This window comes from Cherax quadricarinatus, chromosome 38 (genome assembly GCF_038502225.1).
Source record: "Cherax quadricarinatus isolate ZL_2023a chromosome 38, ASM3850222v1, whole genome shotgun sequence".
In the NCBI taxonomy this organism is placed as follows: domain Eukaryota; kingdom Metazoa; phylum Arthropoda; class Malacostraca; order Decapoda; family Parastacidae; genus Cherax; species Cherax quadricarinatus.
This window is the reverse complement of record NC_091329.1, coordinates 14,649,471-14,671,110: the sequence shown is the minus strand read 5'-3', so window position 1 is coordinate 14,671,110 and position 21,640 is coordinate 14,649,471. Positions and strand designations below refer to the sequence as shown.

Below are 21,640 nucleotides of genomic sequence, written 5' to 3'. Positions count from 1 at the left end.
TAGTGTTCACTCAAGCATAAACAAAGCTAGACTGCTCAAGGCGCCTGCACGGGGACGCGGACAGAGTGGGCGGCAGACTGGTCCCATACCCGGCGGTCCAAAAATAGGGGCGCATTCGATAACAGGGACACAGTTTGTCCGAAAAAATTGTCCTATTTTCGAAACGTTTGATTTTTGAGGTTCCACTGTATAGAGTTGAAGAACAACATGAGGACTTCTATTATTTATACTTCTTGATATGAAGCCAAGGATTCTGTTAGCTTTATTGTGAACACTTATGCACTGTTGTCTTGGTTTCAGATTACTGCCAACCAGAACTCCTAAATCCTTTTCACAATCCGTAATATTAAGATCTGTATTATTTAGTTTGTGTGGCATGGTTATTTTCCTGTCCAACATTTAGAACTTTGCATTTGTCTATATTAAACTGCATCTGCCACTTCTCTGACCACTGCATCAGCCTATTCAAATCATCCTGGAGTGCTCTAATGTCCTTATTAGAATGAATTGGACAGCCTATTTTGGCATCATCAGCACATTTGCTCATGTCGCTATTTATTCCCTCATCTTTGTAGTTTATGTAAATTGTGAACAAGGGGCCCCAACCCTGACCCCTATGGAACACCACTTGTGATGTGCCCCCATTCTGATTTCTCCCCATTTATGCAAACTCTCTGCTGCCTATTTGTCAACCATGCCTCTACCCAGGAAAAAATTTCTCCTCCTATTCGTGTGCCTTAAGTTTCCTCAATAGCCTCTGATGTGGAACTCTATCGAAAGCCTTACTGAAGTCCACATACACAATATCATATTCAATACTATGATCTACCTCCTCAAATACCTTAGTGAAGTTAGTAAATTCGTAAGACAGAAATGCCCCTTTGTAAAACTGTGCTGTCTAGCCAGCAATTTTTACTAATAGACCTAGACAGCCATTCATTGCTCACTCCCCTTCAAGGCAAGATGCTACACATGATTAGGACCCCTCCCTTAGACCTGACTACTTCTGTGGCTGACCAGTACTTATCCAGCTCCTGTCCTTCCACCAGCACTAAGGCAGATAATGGGCTTGTTCCCATTATCTGACATAATATTATCTCACCTGCTGACTATGTCACCAACACCAGCTACTGGGAGGCACACCCTGTGTCTGACCTTCCTATCTCCGTTACAAAAAGCATGATCTATACGTATATCTTACCCAAGTCTCTCCCACAATTAGAATATTCTTACTTTGATTAGCAGGGGAGTCAGTGGTTCCTTTAACCTCACTATCCACTGAAGTACACTCATCCTGGAAAACAGAGAATCGATTTCCTACCTTCCTTATCTTCCTCCTTCCTGAATTGTGAACCACTTGCCACTTAAAGTGGCTGCAACTCTCACTGCTGGTATCCTTTTCCTCCTTACCAGCACCAACCATCTCACACTCACTCCCAAAACCATCTAGGCAAAGCTTCAGCCTTCTATTTTCCTCCTGAAGAAGTAGAACCTCCTCCAACACTTTAACCTGAGATTCCAAGACACTACAGCAAGCCATGGTCTCGGTAACACCTCATGCTAATTCCCAGACAACTTAGGAAAGTGATCTCACATGACCTCTGACTTCAGCATTAAAAAACAGTACACACATTACTTAAAATATTTGTAGTCTTAATATAGGGTGAGAGGTGAGTACTATTTATTGTAGGAAGCCAGGTGGTAGGTATGGCAGCTCGATTGGATACCACACCTAACCACAATATACGACATTTACAGCACTCCAGAGTGATAAAGTACACATACAGTACACTCATTACTTACCTTAAAATATATGTAATCTTGATGTAGGATGAGAGGTAAGCATATATTGTAAAGTCAGGTATGGTAACTTGCCTGGCTACCTCATCTACACGAAATACACGACTTAAATTTATTTATTATTATTACCATTGACATACCTTGTTCATTGAGAGAACGATTAAATGAGAGAAGACATGGAGAATGTAAACAGACAAACACGTATTAATACCTGTCCGGTTTTGGTTCGTACAAGTTCATTTGTGAAACTTTTCCTACAATACACCTTACATGGTGTACAAGTTGTCTTCACATTGATGCAGTAGAATAAATAACAGCAACACTCCCATTCTCGTGCAACACCATTTTTAGATGCAATGACGCTGAGTGAAGGTATACGAAAGGTATAATTTTCTACAGTTACCCCCAGTAGTACTACTGTGTATGCATTTTCTCTGGTGTTGGACTAGAGAAAATGTAATTCTTGGGGTCACTTCTACAAGCTGCTTGGCTACCACATCTCATATTTAAGTCAATCTGTTCTACTGTGGGTGTCTGTATAATGTTTATATGTTATGTAACGTGTTTCTTACATATAAGTTTATTTAGGTACAGGTACACAGGTTTAATTATAAGAGTATACAGTGCTAGTCACTGCATTATGCCGGGTGAGCTCCCCAGCATAATGTGACAAAAATCAAAGGCCTACCTTACAAGGAGGGGGGGGAGGTGGGGGGATCTTTTTTTTGCCAGTGCATTATGCCGAGTAACAACCATTAGCATGAAGTCGTGGCCTGCCGCCACACTCCACAGTGACTCAGTGCTCACGTGGCTGCCATGGTGAGAAGAAGTGTTGCACTTTTGTCTCTCATCTGCCCCATCTTTTGTCCGGTGTTCCCTTTGGTTTTGGAGCTATGCATGTTTGATTATGGGTAAACAGAAGTCTAACACCTGCAACTTTACATGTAACTCAGATCATAGGGTTCACAAAGCTGGGCAACAGACAAAAGAAATAGTGGAGAATGTTGGTGTTCAGTGAGGAACTAGGTGCAGCGTTTCAAGGCTGGTGGCAGTGTCGAGTTACCGTCTGCCAAATTTCAGCCTGGCCCCTCAAAGAAGACATCTGTTCGTACCTTAACTGTGTTAACCCTTAAACTGTCCAAACGTAGCTCTACATTGATGTGTGTAGTGCTCCGGACGTAGATCTATGTCCGATTTTACATGCTTTCTTATGTAAAAAAAAAAATGTAAATCTAAGATCAGAGCGCTACACATGAACATAGATCTACACTTGCACAGTTTAAGGGTTAAAGAAGCAGTTAGAGAGTACACCTAAGATAACTGCTAGAGAATTAAAAGAAAAGAACCCACATCATCTCTCAGAGGTGTCTGTAAGAACTGTTAACAGACGTGTGTCAGAACTAGACTACAGTAGTCACTGAAAGGTTAAGAAACCGATCCTCTCCAAGCCACAGAAGAAACATAGGCTGGATTATGCAAAGAAATATCTTCACTGGAATCCTCGACAGTGGTCTGAAGTACTTTGGAGTGATGAAACAACCTTGGGAGACGTACCGGCCCAGAGGTAGTGACCCACTAGACCCATGCTACACCTGTAGGACCACCAAACACCCAGACTCACTCATGGTTTGGGGGTGTTTCAGTGCTCAGAGTGTTAGTGAACTCATTGTGCTTCCCAAAAACCAGTATATGAACCAGTATAATTACCTGGAGTTACTGTGTGACAATTTACCTTAGGTGTTTGACAAGTGTGGGGCTAAGGATTTTATGCAGGATGGTGCACCGTGTCGTACCCCCAAATCTCTAGTTCAGTGGCTTAAAGGCTGTGAAGTGAGGTTCTTTAATGACTGGTCAGGCAATTCCCCAGACCTAAACCCTGAGAACCTCTGGTCAATAGTGCAACAAAGTTTAATGGGCAAGGATATCAGTTCCATCCTGTGGCTGGAGGCTGCTCTACACAAAACATGGAATAATGTACCTCCCCAAACCTTCAAAAATTTGTGTGAGTCTTCCTACACAGCTGAGGGACATGATTAAATGTAAATGATGCAGCACCAAGTATTAAAACCTCAGTAAGTGTGCAAATGTATATATATTATAATCTTTCATGGTATGTGTTTGTGTTTTGGTATGTGTGTAGGGGAAGGGTGGCATAATGCCATGACTAGCACTGTATATAAAATATGCAGTAACTTTAAAACACTTGAAATTTTGTAAAGTTTTCAGACATAATGGAGAAACACGGAGCTCATGGAAGATGTAAACAAAGTGGCGTGCGGAGACCGTGTTAGTGAGTTGGGGGGGGGGGGGGGACTGTATAACAAGTTTTAGTCATAATTTGAAATGTCCACATTAGCAAAACGCTGTAAAGTAGGGTCCTACTGTACATAACTATTTTGTTATTTCTCACATATGTATTTAAAAATTTTCACTGTATTGTATATACAGTACTTTTTTAGGGCTTAGTTCATAAAACATGGATATGTACACAGCTCAACATATGACTTGCAGCTGTACATGGTTTATCTTCTTTTTCTAGTGTCTTACTGCACAAATAACTTTTTTTTGTGCAAAATGTGCTTGAGCCGCATGTTTTTACATGACGAGGCAAGTATACAATTTTGCTATCACAGATTCACTATCATGTTGAAGCTTAGGCAATAGTTACATTCATTTACACTTTCCTCATCATCCCTGCTGAAGTTACTATCAACTAGTGAAGTAAATGCCTACTTCATACTTCAGTGGAGGAGCAGGGTATTTCCAGAGAATGAAGCTCAGAGACTAGCTAGGTATATCTTATGGTTAGAAAGCTTGTATTGTACAGTGAAACCTCTGCTTACGAGTGCCCCACCATACGAGTTTTTCAGGATATGAACAGTCACTTGGTCGATTTTTTGTTTCTGGACACGAGCAAAAATTCAGGATGTGAGCATCCACTGCAAACAACTTTATTTTAGACCTCCAGATCTTACAAAAAGTAAAAGTGAATATATAATTATAGTTCACTGTCATGATGTATTATGTTGTTTTTACTGCTTAAGACTATAACTGCAACACAACTAATAGGATTTCTTACCTTAAATTGTGGGTGCTGGTGTTTGTTGATGATTGTGAAGAGAGGGGAGAGTTATGCTGTGGCCCTACTGGGCTGAGGTGGATGGTAGGGGTTCTGGTACTGAAGTTGATGGTTGTACTGGAGTGTGCATAAATTCTGCAATGGATTTCTGTTCTATATTACCCTGAAGTACATTATACAATTGATGGTAAGGTATCAGCTGCTCAAGACACTGTTTCAGGGTCCTCTTCAGTGAAAAAGTAACTAAGTCATTCATTCAGTCAGTCAGTGATTCAGTCAATTCAGTCAGCAACACTGGTATGCCTACTGGGTGTCATGATTGCTTGGTAGATACAAGATATGGTAATTAAAAGATCAAAACACAATTCACAAACACAGCTAGATGTTGGGGGATGGCGGGAGGTCACCCCCACTGGACCACAAGGCGGCCACTTGAGGTAGGGAATGGCCGCCACCACTTGTCACATAATGACATATCAGGTTTCTATGTTACTTATATTGTTTATGTCATGTTAGATGAATTGTGATAGATAAATAAGCCATAGAGTTGATATTGGCATCATAATAAAGCCTCCTGAGAGCAGGAATTCAGCTGGAATGGATTAATCACATTTCAGTTAATTTAAATGAGGAAAATTGACTTGGCATACAAGCAAGGTCATGGAACAGATTAAACTTGTAAGCCAAGGTTCCACTGTATTTTCATCACTTCTCACAGGCAGTTCTTTATTTCTGTGAAAGTCATCACAGTTTTTGACACTGCAACTTGCATCACTGATACCTATGTATGTACATTACCTGTACAAAGATTTTGTATTGTTTCACTCTCAAATTAACTTCTCTACTTGCCATGGTACCAGACCATACTACCTCTCATAATGCACTGCATTTACCAAGCTTTTTTTTTTTTTTTTTTAAGGTGGGACAAGGTCACACCCTTCCCCCTTTCCATATTTTATTTCACAGTGTAATAAAGTGAATAATTACATGCAATAGCATATACACATTTTCATTAAATACATTGTGCTTCTTCAAAACTAATTTTAAAAAGAAGTATTGCTCTGAATCAGTGTAAATAAGATTCTCTTTGATACAGTCTTAATTTGATCCAGCTAATATTTTTATATGTAGTTAACAGTAAAGGTTTACTGTTTTTTTTTCTGTTTTGTAATTTGTAATGTACCTGCCTACTCAAAAGTTATCTGTAGTTTTTAAAATTTAGATCAAATAGAATAAAAGTAAGTGTAAAGACCATATAAAATAAGAAAATGTCTGATAATGGTAAAATAAATTGTTTTTTGTCGCTCGGCATTATATTTTTATACGAGTCATAGGCATTGCTGCAAACTAAGTGATTTGTGATCACTTTCCCCAAGCTCATTAATTGTGATTCCTTGTTGACTCTGTACACTTAACCATAAAAATACTGTGTTGAGGGATTATACCAAGTTACTCCACAGTTGTTGCAGTTAGGATTATTTTCAATATAATATTCTGAACCATTATTTGATAGCAAAGGGCTTTGAATTTTGTTTTTTAAAGTTTTACATTAGTTTCTAGTAGAAGTGATTAAAGCTTCCTCATGGTAGAGTACTTATCTCTACTGATACCCAGAGGCTAAGTCATATTTCTTGAGAATAAATACGTTAAAAAATTTCTCAAGTGTCCAATGCTGGCAATTTTAATGTAAGAAGCAACATAGTTTCATTCAGCTTTATCAGGTAGGGGGTGACGCACAATTTATGTATGCAAGTATAAGGATACCAGCAACCCAACTAATCCTAGAGAGTTCACCTAAGCATTTATACTATATGTTCTTTCCCCACACTTGTTGCAAAATAGTGCATATCAACAGCAGCAAGTCTCAGATACATGCGATTATTTCTTAGATACCTATGAGGAACCTCCTTAATTACAGAGCTGAATCAAAATGCCTAATACAACAGCATTAGCAATAGAAATCCACATCGTCACTTACAGGTTTATAAAAAAAAAAAAAATATTTTACTATGCAAGAGTATACTTCTCTTAGTTTTAAAAAATGTACCCATAAATTGTGAGATACAGTTTTGTAATTACTATGAAAGTCAAAATCGATCAGAACAGTAGAAATCATTCAGATTTTTTTTTTTCACCATTTAGAGCCACACCATTATGACAGACAAATTATGACCAGGTTATGTATTGGTAGAAACTGGCAACGTTCAAGAAATAAAAACGGATTTCCCTACAAATGTTATGAAGTAAACATTCACAACATAAATATAAATAACATAAACCATAAGACTTCATGGACAAATTAAACAAATAAGTAGTGGTATTGTACACAACACAAACCATTGAAGCAAACATTGAAAATTTTTAATCAGCAATTTCAAGACTGAAAAAAGTTAAGTGACATCACCTGTGGAGAGCATAACACAGTAAGTTACAGGTGTGTCAAGAATACTGTACATGCACACTCACCAAACATCACCTTGGGGTCTAGGTTCTACTGAGAGATTAAAGTAATAACATTAAAGTATGCAAAGAAATGCCATAAGACATTTATTGTATATATATACTATGTAGAGTTCCAGCCCCAAGATGAAAATAACTTAGAAGTGCTGTGAATTCAGTTTACTGATGACTACTGTGAATGTCAGGGTGCTGTGATGTAGTGGCGCCGGAGTGATACCCATATAACTAAAAAATTTAATTACAGGAAAAAAATATTTAGAATAAAACTACGTAATCAGCTAAATATATTCATGAAAGAACGTTAGTGTCGGCAAGTTTATATATAAAAAAAAAAAAAAACATGCAATAAACCGAAAATAACTGAATTAAATTACGAAACCCATAGGTTACTTATTTAAAATTCATAAAATACATCAAAGGAGCTAATTTATATGGAATATATGCTATAAAGTCTTTAGCAGAAACATGTAAAATTATATAAACGTATTTTGATATTTATTTTACTATGCACTTCTTATTGTCTACATTGCATATGTCTATAATATTAAGTACTGTATATTCTAGTACGATCTACAAAAAAAAAAAAAAAAAAATTTGAAGTATGTACACAAAGTAGCTCCAAGCTTATTGTAGGATTCCTAAGAAACTACTGAAGCTTTGTAATTATTTTTAATCGTGCTCAAGGTTGAAAAACAACTAAAATATTTAATCAACCATAACTAATATGGATATTTCAATTTTTTCTGGAATCTTTTTCTCACACTCAAACTTTCATTCATATGACTTTAGAAAATGTTAATACAATCCACATAAATTTGACACTCAAGTACTCTAAAAAGAAATCAAATTTCTCCCTCACTTTTTTTTAAATGAAATAGGAGTGAGATTAACATGAGAGCAAGTGAAGCAAATGGTTAATAAATTGACTTCAGTTTTGCAATCCTCAGTGACCCATTACTGATTCCTTTGCTGCTTTAGGTTTCACCTCCGGCACCACCACTCCACGAAAGGTAAGAGGTATAATGCGAGAAGAAAGAGTCTGGACTCTCCTACCTCGACTCTGCCACGTAGTAGTTAGGAGTTGTTAAATATCAAGTGGAGAAGAAGAAAGAGGGGGAGAAAAAGTAAAATGATTGAGCTTCAGCAAACACAACAATGCATAATGAAGAAAATAGCCCTTTTGGATTTTTCTTTCACGCCGCCACTACATAACATATATAACTATGTGATTTTTATTTTTAAGGTCCTAATGATTACCACTAACAATGAGCTCATCTTTATATTATGATACAGGCTATGATTGAGGATAGTATAATAATCAGCCACATTTTTTAATTAAATATTATTTAGTAATAACATGTAAGAGACCTAAAGGCTGTATCAAAATATTTAATCAAATACATACCTATTATTTTAGAGTTGCTGTTAAGAGTTACAGTCACACTGACTTGTATCTGACACTACTTGGAAGTTCATTGTCTTAACATCAACTCTTACATCACTTATAAGATAACCCATTAAGAACAACCAGATGAACTGTATGTCAATGTGTGATTACTTATGTGTGTGTGTGTGTGTGCGCGCATGTAGTATATTACCTATTGGAGGGTAAGCTCTAGTTCATGATCCCACTACTTAATTTTCATCCCTTGTATGGAATCCACTTCCACTGTCACTCATCAGTTCATTTTGCACCTTTACCACACAAATGTTGATATGTGGATATAACTGTGGTTTATTTCCAAACTATGACTTTTTGTTCTTGTTTCATCATTGGTATAAAAGGGCTATTCTTGTCTTTGTTTATGCCCCAAGTATTTTTAGTGCTAGATCCCTTCTTGTTCTATCAACAGAGGCCTAACTCTTTCTTTACTGCACAGCCCCTTCAGCTCAAGTCACTAGTCTGGAGGCACTTTTTTGGACAAAATTTCACTTTATTGTTTTTGGATTAGGTGCTGCATGTTTTGCATGTACAAGATAAACTGTTTGCAACAAGTCTTTCTAAACTCCTGAATGCAACTCTATTATTTGTTTGCTTTGGAGGATAAGTTTGAGCAAGTTATTCCTACATCATTTTCTTAAAATGTTTCCATGAGCTTTTTGTACTCTCATATGATACTCTTGTCTATTGTTTCCTGATCCTATATTTCATCTTCATAACTTCTTTTGCTGGGGATTAATATTCTAATTATTGTGGGATTATCCACAAACAAAAACCATATGGGCCAAACATCCATCCATGTTACTTCTAGTCAAACTCTCCTATCCTAATACTTCATCCTTTGTCATAAATGTTTTCCTTAGGCACCATTTTGATGCACTATTTTCTCAAGTTACAGTTTGTTATATAATCTTTGATGAGCTTCGAGTCTCGCTACTCTCGGAGCCCGGTCATGGCCAGGTTCGTCTGGTGCTTGCCTGGTCAACCAGGCTGTTGCTGCTGGAGGCCCACTGCCCCATATATCCATTACAACCTGGTTGATCTGGCACCTGTTGAAGATACTTGTCCAGTTTCCTCTTGAAGACTTCTACACTTGTTCCAGCTGTGTTTCTCATATCTTCTGGTAAGATGTTGAATAGTTTGGGGCTATGAATGTTGATACAGTGCTCCCTATTGTGACCACTGCACTCCTGCTCCTCGCTGGGTTTATCTTGCAGTTCCTCCCATATCTCTTACTCCAGTATGTTATGGCAGTATGCAGATTTGGGACCAGGCCTTCGAATACTTTCCAGGTATAATTATCATGCATCTCTCTCTCCTTCGCTCCAGTGACTGCATGTTCAAGACTTTAAGGCGTTTCCAGTAATTTAAATGCTTTACTGGCTGTGTGTCGTAAATAATCACTATTTGATATTTCTCCTGCTTTGAACAGGACTGTTAGCACTGAGCAATATTCCAAATGAGGGAGCATTAGCAATTTGAAGAATGTCACTATTTTTATTATTTCCCATGTTTTCAAAGTTCTCAAAACCCACCCCATCGTCCTCCTGGCTGTCGTGACCTTTGTCTTATTACGCTAGATGAGGGTTCCACACTGCACACCAAGGCATGCCACTTAAATTTGTAAGCGTAGCCTGTGCTGATAATGTTACTCTGTTTGTTTTTCAGGAAACAGGTTTTTTGGTAATGGTTAATTTGAGGTCTTTTTCTTGAACTTTCTTATAAGCTTTTTTGTTAGGTGGTGCTATATTTGTTCTTCTGTCCCAGTCTCCCAGGTTCATAACTTTTGCTCTGCTTTAATTATTTGAACAGTCTTAAAGTCATTGTAAATCTTATTGTATCTTATTTCATCCTCTTTAATCTCTTTATTTTGGGATTAGCCACAAAGGATACATGGGAGTTTCATTCTTCTATAATGATGCTTTGCCTATTCTAGAGAATTTGTTTTTCAATTAAATATTCCCTTATCTATGCTTCTACCCTTCCTTTTACTCTAGTCGATAATGTAAGTGCGAGTGATCATCTATTTGAGTACGAATGTAGAGGTGCTCCTTGACTTACAATGGGGTTATGTTCTGATGAACCCATCATAGGTTGAAAATAAACAAATAATTACTGTAAGTACCAGTACTGAAAAGTAAATGAAGGAATGTAAGTTATATCAATAAATGTACAGTACTGTAGAGTACAAATGTGCATCGCTATCGCACCACTGTGCAACTGAAATATCCTAAGTCGAACCATTGCAAAACGAGGAGCATCTGTGTGTGTGTACGTATATATGTATATGTATGTGTGTACAGCCTCTCCTCACTTAGCGACATACTTGTTTGCTGAAGACTCAGACTTGTGACGGGCTCTCTGACCAGTATGCATACCAATATAATGTACATTTGAGTTGATTTCCTCTATTCTGTTTATTACAATGTTCAGTACACTGTTGTATGTACATTTAAAAATATACCAGAAATGTTATAAATAATGCAAAGGTGACATTAAAACAATATCAAAGATGGCTGACACAAACCCACTACCATTATAGTATGCTTGTCACTTAGCGACAAATTCGTTTACCGATGTGGTCTTAGGAGCGGAACTCCGTTGTTAAGTGAGGAAAGGCTGTATTGTAATGAACAGAATAGAGGGAGTCAGCTCTAATATACACTATTTAAGTATGCATACCAGTCGGAGAGCCCATCCTAAATCCAAGTTGTCGGTAAATGAGTACACTAAGTGAGGAGAGGTTGTATATATGCACGTCGTGCCAATTAAGCCGAACTAGCAACTTAACCAAATTAACAGAACGAAAATTTGTTTTTGTGATAAATCAGTGGAAATCGGTCTGAACATAAAAAAATATACTATGTATCACTGATTTTTAAGCATTATGCAATCAATTTAAACTGACCTATGATGTACATAGCAGAATTTAGTTAAAAAATATGCTAGTTTAAGTTAGGCGAGATGAGGTTTCTAAGTTAGGTCTAGGCCAAAAATAAAACTTTTTACTGTACATCACTGGCAATGAAAAAATATATCTATAATTTTTTTTTTTTTTTTGAAAGTTCAATTTTTAAGGAAGTTTGGCTTAAAAGGTACAACATTGTGTGTGTGTGTGTGTAATATATAAATTTATTTTTAACACCAGCCATAATGTATATATATGCAATAATCATGAATGAGTGATAAAAAAAATGCAAAATAACCATGGGGGGAGTTGAATGATACCTTTATGCCTTTCATGTCACAATCGATACATCAGAAGCTTGCAGTGTTGTAAAAATGAGTACGATGTCCAGACAGATTCGGTCAGGGAAACGGCTCTCTCCAGAATGACAGAAATGGGCACCAGGCAGAGTGCCAAGTGCCAGAAAATGCAGGCATCATATTAACACTTTCAGGATTGGTGCTGTAGAACTATGTGATGAACTCAGCTCGCTCAGATAAGCTGTGAGCGGTAAATTTGGGCCTAGATATAAGAGAATAGGTCTACGTGGTAAGTGTGCACCATATAAAAAAAATTCTCCACGCAGTGCATAATGGGGAAAAACTGTGACCATGCTTTTGGTTTAAAACCAACTTTGCGGTGTATTTTCGTGTGGTTTTATTCTCGTTTTTTTTTTTGTCTCATTTGACAGAAAGGAAGGCATGTTACAGAAATAGAGATGATTTTGATTGGTTTCAAGACTGAAAGTAGGTTGGCCAAATCATTGATTTCTGATCACTTTATTGGGTAGTTCAAATAATAAATGGGCAGTTTCTTGTACTAATTCGATAGAATAGAATGAATACTAATGACACAGCTATGAGTTTGGTAACTGGAACAATGGAATTGGCCTAAAATATTACTCAAAGTGGGGGAAATCGCCAATGCATAAATATTGCTGAAACAGCTGTTTGCAGGAGCGTAATTCCATAAGTTTTTCCATCAAATTTTGTACTTTTGGTTTCATTACCTTTGGAAAAAATCTATAATTTCATAAGAATTTTTTTTTTTTTAATTCTTTGACCCTGAGAGCAATTCTTACATCAGGGGTCCCAACTCTGAAAGGGTTAAAGTATACAAGTATATAAAGTCCATAAGCATTGAATATGTAGTAATAACCTAGCAACCACAACATTAGTGACGTGTCAGTTATCACAAACATGCCATCAAACTCCAAACCATTTCACTTTAGTAAAATAGTTTAAATTCTGATTCCAAGAGTATCTGGCAACCATTTTTAGGAAATTTCCTTTTGTCATATTAAAGAAAATGGGTCTAGTGCAACACAGTTAAACAAGGATCATCTCCCTCTTGTTTTTGGCCTTAGACCCATTTTCTTTAACCCTTTGACTGTTTTGGCCGTATATACGTATATACATCTTACGAGCCAATGTGTTTGACGTATATATACTCAAAAATTCTAGCGGCTTCAAAATCAAGCAGGAGAAAGCTGGTAGGCCCACATGTGAGAGAATGGGTCTGTGTGGTCAAAAAAAAATCCTGTAGCACGCAGTGCACGAGAGAAAAAAAAACTGACTGTGTTTTTGGATTAAAATGCCGACTTTGAGGTGTCTTTTCGTATAGTATTTATGGTTGTATTCTTGTTTTCTTGGTATCCTTTGATAGAATGGGAAACATATCATAGAAATAGAAGTGATTTTGATTGGTTTTTCTATGAAAAGGATCTTGAAATGGAGCTCAAAGTGGCAGAAATGTTCGATTTTTGCCGATGTTCAAGAGTAAACAAATGACATCATTGTCCAATAAATGTCCAGCTAGCCATTGTAATACGCAGTCACGAATGGGTTGATGTTATTTATACAATTATTACAATATTATTGCAGTAGTCTACAAAACAGTAAACCTTCAATTTTTTTTGTGTGAATAAAAATTCATGCCTGGAGACATGACTGATGAACAGAGAAACTGTTATTTTAGTGCCAGAAATGTCTGCATTGTTCATTCTAGACCCTATTTTGAAATTGACATATTTTTGAATTTGCATGAAATTGGCCAAATTGCCAATTTCTGACCACTTTATTGGGTAGCTGAAATCGGTAAATGGGCAGTTTCTTGTTCTCAATCGATAAAACAAATGGAGTTCTAAGAAAGAACTATGAGTTTGGTGGATTGCAACAATGGAATTGGCCGAAAATAGGGCTCCAAGTGGGCGAAATCGCTGATGCGTAAATGTCGCCGAGGTTGCTAACTTCGCGACAGCATAATTCCGTAAGTTTTCCATCAAATTTTGTACTTTTGGTGTCATTATCATCGGGAAAAGATTCTCTAACATTTCATACAATTTTTTTTTTTTTTTTTTTTTTCAAATATTTTATGACACCAGGAGACACTTCAGGATTTGGGGTTGCGACAGTCAAAGGGTTAATACGATGATAGAAAATATTCCAAAAACGGTTGCCAGATACACTTGATATCAGAATTTTAAGTCTTCTATAGCTAAATGGTTTGGAGTCTGACAGCATGTCTGTGATAATTTGTCACTAATGTTGTGGTTGCTAGGTAGTTACTACATTTTCTATCACTTGGCACTCTGCCTGGTGCCCATTTCTGTTATTCTGGAGAGAGTCATTTCCTTCTAAATGAATCTGCCTGAGCTTCCTACTCATTTCTGCAACATTATAAGCTGACAAGTTGATTGCAACATGAAAGAACTAAAGCTATCATTCAACTCCCCGTGGTTATTTTATGTGTGTGTGTGTGTGTGTGATATAATTTATTTTCTTTTTAGCTAGTAAGGTAGTAAATAACTAATCAAATGTGTGCCATCAAGCTAAAGGATGTCACAGGCAAGGAAGAAGGAAACTTAACAATGGCAGTGCAGATTGGCCATGGCAGTTCAGACCAGATATAGCCTTTCTCCCCTCCCATCACTACTTGTGTTTTTCAAATTAAAATCAAAGTAATATTGATATCTAAGCATTTCCAAAAATAAAATTGCAGTTTAAATAAATGTTTATATTTTTAATTTCTTTTGAAATTGCTTCCTTCAGTGTCATAAAACAAGTAATAGTTTAAATAAGTATGTTAATAAGTGGAATCTGTATTTAAAGGTCTGAACTGCACATAGTTCGCATCTTTTCTGACATGCTAATAACAAAAAACAATATTCACTAATGCTTATTTTGTTCCAACACACTTAAAGTGTGAACTGGATAAGATGTTCACACATTTAAGTTAGCTTCATATATTTAAACGCTATAGATTAACTGGTCGCTGGTCTTGTGCACTACAAATTGTAATTTAACTTGCCCTCAAAACACACTTTTGTCATAACTCCAAAACTGACCAGTAAGGAAAATTTTGAGGCAAATCTAAACCAAAATGCTTTGAGATTCTTCAGATTACAGCTATTTGTCCGTGGTTATTTCTTGGCGTGTAGCACAACCACACATCAAAATAACTTTTTTTAAATGCTCTATATGCACAATACAGAGCCAAAATGAAAAATGTCATTCACTAAAATCTAATCAAAATTGTTTCTTATATTATGATCACACAAATGTACACCAAAAGAAAGTCTTTGGATAACTGCCCCAAAAGAGGCATATTAGCTGTACTGTACACCTCCCCAGCTAATGTACCATGGAAGCATGGGGTTTGAATTCACCAGTCCACGCATTCTAGCACACCGATCACTAGGGAATATATTATTAATATACAGTATATAACAAATTCACTGTTATTCATACAACTGTCAATTTCATTTGTTTTTCTTTCAGTAATCTATTTTATAGTCAGTGCTTCCTAGTCTTCTTTGATGCTCAACTAAAATGAGCATTCAAGTCTATTCATAATAATTATCCCATCATTCATAGCCTTGTTATTCACAGTTCCAGTACAGTATTATTAGATTAGAGAAGAAAAACTATATGGTGACTATTTCCAAAGAAATCATTTGATTTGTTTGACACTAACATCTTTTAAGTATTTAGAACAATTTCAGCAAGAGCACTGATACAATGTGGAAATTAAGTTGATTCAGCCATCAAACTGTTATCAATCCTATTCCATTTTCTCTTGTAAGCTGTATCCTGATATAGAAATTAGACTGATTCCTAGATGAGTACTGTTAAATAAAATGGGCGTGAAGTAGTAGTGATGTAGCCTAATGCGTAGTGGCGGCGGTGAGGGCAGAGAGAAGGCAGCAGCAGCAGACAGTAAGCAGAAAGGTACCGTGGGCGGGGGCACTGGTGGAAGGGGCAACGCTACTGTACTGCACGGACGGCCCCGACCTGGTACCTGTCACTGCCGATGGATCTGTAACACACACAACAACCCCACACTCAGCTACAACACCCCACACAAAGGCATGAAGAGAGACAGCAGGGGATGATGCCTAAGATAAACCTCCACACTTACACAACACAACCAAGCATACAACCACACACACACACAAAAAAAAAAAAAAGAGCTAACACTCACTTTTACATAAATTGAAATATAATACAGTATACTCCCAAATTGTACTACCTATACAGTACTAGTATGAAAAGAAGTATTACTACTTGATAACTGACAGTAATCAAATTAATAGTTAATTACAAATTTATAACCTAACTAGTAGTAATTATTACACTCAGTCACAAATATCATATTCATAAGTATACACTACTGTTCCTAAATGAATACTTTAACCTGTTCCTCTAACACAAACTACCTAACCAGAAGATCTCAATATAGTTTTTAGAAAAGGATCTAAAATATATAAATAGAAAATATTAGATAATTTACTCAAATCATAGAAAAGCTCTAATCATATCTATTGGTTGTAAAAGAGAACTCTAGTAATAAAATAAATTACATATTAAAAATTGAAGATGCTGAGAGATTCTGATTTGCTAGTGTCTTTTCATTTTTTTTTTAATCTGAGCATACTATTATAAACATGATTGCAATTATTAGGCATGTTGACCAGTCATGTATACAAGTAACTCTTTGCACTTAAATACTGAGGCAGTTAAGCAAGATTTTTGGAAATAAAATACCATATATGAAAAGTAATGAAATTAACAGAGCATTTTGTTATACAGTGTTTTAGTTGCATATTTTTCTGCACTTGGTGCTTATGAACATGCTTAAGGGACTTTTTCTATGATGTTAAGAATTACTTTACGGTTATTATGATTAATATATAAAAGAGGGTACAAATTTGTTTTAAACTAAAATAAACAACAAAGAGTACATGTATTACTTATCAGTTTTATCTCAATGATATAATCATTCACTGGATGAGAAGAGACTGGCTGTTATCTGAGATACTGCACAGGAAGTCTTACAGTGCAATAATGAGTAATTCAATGCAAAACCTCAAAATAGCTTCCTGGTCAAAATAATACATCTTGATTAGTAGTTGTACTTCATGAGGAATAATTAACAACTCTTCATACCTCTACCATATTACAATAGTATGCTACCAGATAAATAATGAAATTAATTATTTGATGAAAATAACATTTGGAATTTTTTAACATTTCTTAATACTCATCAATTATATTATTTAGAGTGCAAATGATGAATGACCCTTGTGAGTTTAGCACTTAATTATGATAATAACAAGAGGGCAAATGACAGTATCTAACAGCTTCAATGCAAGCAATTCTTGATATATTAGCCATGCACATGTAACACACAAAACACATTAATAAAGGGTGGGTGAATATAATCTATGTACAACTTGTACAAATTTGAAATGACAGTTGACTATCTACAGAGATCAAACAATATACTGTAGTACCAAATGAGAGTATAGTATATATGTATATATATTGAATCAGATGGAAATTACATAAGGGAAAAAATAATATGGCAAAGACTATGAAACTGGAAACAAACATTAATAGCACATTACATAAATAAATATATATATTTTTTGTTATAAAATACATAAAAGTTTCATCAATTAAATTTTAATTATGCTTCACACAAACTGCAATGATTATCTGTTTGTTTTTGTTTTCTTATTGTGCTTAACTTCATACCATGAGAGATCTAAGGTGAATTACTTTGGTTAGAGAATACTACACCAGATCTAAAAATAATTAGTAAAACAGTCTATGCATATCAGACACAAGGAAACACTGAAATAAATTTGATACATATATTCCTAGAATATAAATATGTGCAAAAAATAATTTTGTATTTTGTTTTGAAAATGTTACACAGCTAACAATACCCAAACATTATACAGTAATGTAACCTATTACCTGGGCTGTTTCCCAAACTTGAAGACAGATGCAACATTGTAAACTGCTTGATATCCTACATTTATCAACATATTGTGGATAAAGAAAATCGTAATTATTGTGTGTAAGGGTCTTCAGGAAAGTCACCATTTTAATTTCTTTGATAACAGCTATTATATTTTTTTAACCTCGACAACTAATAATTCATCAAGGTATATTAGTCTTCCAATAGAAATTACCAATATGAATATGCTAAAATATTCAACATTCTTTAACTTGTTTAAAATCTAAGGAATTTGAAACTTAATCAGCACAGTACTTATACTCTTACTAAAAAACTGGTTGCTAAACATACCATTAGCAGTCTTGATAACTGCTTCAGCAGGTGTTGAAAAGCCAATTTCGTTGTGCGCTCGTAGTTCAATCCTATAATAGGAGTTACTGCGCAGGTTCTCGATGGTGTAGGTGGTTTCGCCTGGATGTTCTACCTGTCTTGTCGTCTTTGTCCCAGCATTTTCCCAAGTTCCTGATACATTGTGTACCTTTGATGGAAAGAGAGATGTGTATAAGATTCCTGTCTTCAGGCTTATTTATCACCTAAAATACCTTTGCATGCGATATCTAAAAATTCATATTCTGCTATTTTTATAAAAAAGATAGATTTTATTTCTTTGTAAAGGTTACAATGTGTAATTACAATTTTGGCTTGCTAAGTACAAACAAAGCCATTATCATGCTGGGGCATTTTGGGCAGACTAACCCTAGTACATAATAACTACTTAAATTTAGACAAGTGAGATTAACTTTTATTAAAATCTTTATTTAATCTTAATACTAATGCAAGATAGTCAAGGTGGAGGTTTATAAGAATAATCTTGAAGTTGCACATAATAAAAACAATATTACAATTAATGGTTCAAATAGTAATATTTCATGGATTGGCAGATGTTTAATAAACTGAAGGTCATATAATATAATAACGGATTTGAAGTTGTTTTGGTTGGTTTGGATAGTATTATCTCCATAATGCTTTTTGCTACATGTAAAATAAATTCATACAGTAAATAATAATCCCTTAATAACAGAAAAAAGTATACCATACCTGGTAATAAATAATCTGGAAGAAATCAATTTTTTCCCCATTGTCCAGAGGCACCTGCCAATGCAACCTATATTGGTCTGGGTAAGGAATTTCAGTCACTGGTTTATCAACATTGAAGATCAGAGGCTCTTCTGGTGCAGCTCGTCTTGGCATTAGTTCACTCTTAAAAAAGAAAATAGGAGAAAATACAAAAAATCTTAAAACATGTATTTAGTGGTCAGATAAACATGTGTGTAATCATTTAAGAACAAAGAAAGCAGGAAGATTTCAGTAAGTCTATTAGCCCATGCTAGGCAGAGTCCATTCACACCAATCAATATTTTTGTTTGAAAGCTTGTTCCACTTAATTTAAAGTCTATTGCCAAAGCAGTTCTTTCCTATATCCTATATAAATCAAAAGTGATATATAAATTTAATCCATTGCTGCCAGATCTGTTTAGGTTAGATATTTTCAGCGCAGGGTTTAAAGGAGGTATCTAGAGGAAGGGACTTAAACATCCAGCAGTGGACATAACTTGTTTTGGAATGTGAAGTGATGTGCTGTTATAATAATATCTTTATTTACTACAAGTACATGTACAAGGTATACAGGCCTAGCTGACATCAATGACATATTACTACAGTGGACCCTCAGGTAATGATGACATCGGCTAGCGATAAAATCGGACGGTGATTCATTTTAGTGTAAAAATGTTGGCTCGGCCAACGATGAAAAACCCGGTTAAGGACAATCATCCCGAACACGTCTGCCTGTCCATCCGGCCTGAGCATGCCTCAGTTGCCCTGCCTTCAGCTAGTGTGCCATTGTTTACAAGCCAGTGCTGACGGTTCCCTGCATACACTAGATACATTTTGTATTATTCCATTGTTTTTAGTGCTTGTAATTGCTAAATAAGCCCCAAGAAAGCTTCTAGTGCCAACCCTGTGGTAAAAAGGGTGAGGTATACAATCGAACTGAAGAAAGAGATAATTGCAAAGTATGAAAGTGGAGTGCGTGCCTCTGTTCTGGCCCAGTTGTACAACAAACCCCAATCAACCATCGCTATCATCTTGGCCAACAGAAAGGCAATCAAGGAAGCTGTTGTTGCAAGGGGTGAAAGTATGTTTACAAAACAGAGATCACAAATACTCGAAGATGTGGACGGTTATTGCTGTGGATCAACGACAAATAATTTTCAGGAGACAGTGTTTCACAGTCAATCATATGTGAAAAGGCAAGGCAGTTGCATGCGGATCTCATTAAGAAAATGCCTGGAACTAGTGCTGATGTTAGTGATTTTAAGGCCAGCAAAGGTTGGTTTGAGAGATTTAAGAATTGTACTGGCATACACAGTGTGATAAGGCATGGTGAGGCTGCCAGTACATAGACACTTGAATATTAAAACCCCAACAAGTGTTTAATTGTGACAAAACAGGCCTGTTCTGAAAGAAAATGCCAAACAGGACCTAAATTACACAGGAGGAAAAAGCACTGCCAGGACACAAGCCTATAAAAGACAGGCTAACCCTAATGTTTTGTAGTAATGCTAGTGGGGATTGCAAAGTGAAGCCTCTACTCGTGTATCACTCAAACTCCCAGTGTGTTCAAGAAAAACAGTGTCGTCAAGGCTAATTTGTGTGTGATGTGGAAGGCAAACAGTAAGGCATGGGTCACTAGGGACATTTTCCATGATTGGTTCTATCATGTGTTTGGCCCCACTGTGAAAAAGTACCTCCTGGAAAATAAATTGGACCTCAAGTGACTCTTGGTATTAGACAATGCTCCTGCTCATCCTCCAGACTTGCAAGAGCGAATTGCGGAGAAGTTGAGCTTCATCAAAGTGAAGTCTTTGCTTCCTAATCCCACTCCTCTCCTCCAGCTCATGGACCAGCAGGTCATTTCAAATTTCTAAAAAACTGTACACCAAAGCAGCATTTCAAAAGTGCTTTGAAGTGACCTCAGATAATAAATTGACCCTAAGAGTTTTGGAAAGATCACTTTAGCATCCTCAGTTGCATAAACCTTATGGGTAAGGCTTGGGAGGGAGTGACTTGTAGGACTTTGAACTCTGCTTGGAGGAAATTGTGGCCACAATGTGTACGAGAGAGATTTTGAAGGGTTTGGGGCTAACCCTGAGGAGCCTATACCAGTTGTGGAATCTATTGTATCATTGGGGAAGTCCATGGGGTTGGAGGTTAGTGGGGAGGATGTGGAAGAGTTGGTGGAGGATGGCAATGAAGAACCAACCACTGATGAGCTGCAAGAGCATCTGCAACAGCAAGAGACCACAACTGAGGAAATTGCTTCAGAGGAGAGGAGAGAGACATGGAGGAAGTTGCCTTCTTCAATGATTAAGGACATTTATACAATGTGGACAAAGGTGCAAGCCTTTATGGGTGAACATCACCCTGACACAGCTATTGCAGGCCGTGCCAGTGCCTTTTACAATGACAACGTCGTGGCCCATTATAGTGACTATCAAGTTGTTCCCAGTGGCATTAAAAAAGGAAGGGAAGTAACCCCAGAAAAGGACTTGCTACCTAAAGTCCTTATAGAAGGGGATTTCCCTTTCCAAACAATAATACACCT

At 36.5% G+C, this 21,640-nt stretch overlaps 1 protein-coding gene across 1 annotated transcript in view; it reads right to left on the bottom strand.

Annotated features, from left to right (window-relative positions):
• The window catches only part of LOC128693014 (fasciclin-2), a 363,867-nt gene that overhangs the window by 54,701 nt on the left and 287,526 nt on the right, over positions 1 to 21,640 (bottom strand). The window contains exons 11-13 of the mRNA XM_070091951.1: positions 19,072 to 19,233; positions 18,325 to 18,511; positions 15,961 to 16,044 (exon numbers count right to left, since the gene is read on the bottom strand). Of these exons, the coding sequence (XP_069948052.1) occupies positions 15,961 to 16,044; positions 18,325 to 18,511; positions 19,072 to 19,233 (433 nt within the window). The remainder of the gene's footprint in view (positions 1 to 15,960; positions 16,045 to 18,324; positions 18,512 to 19,071; positions 19,234 to 21,640) is intronic.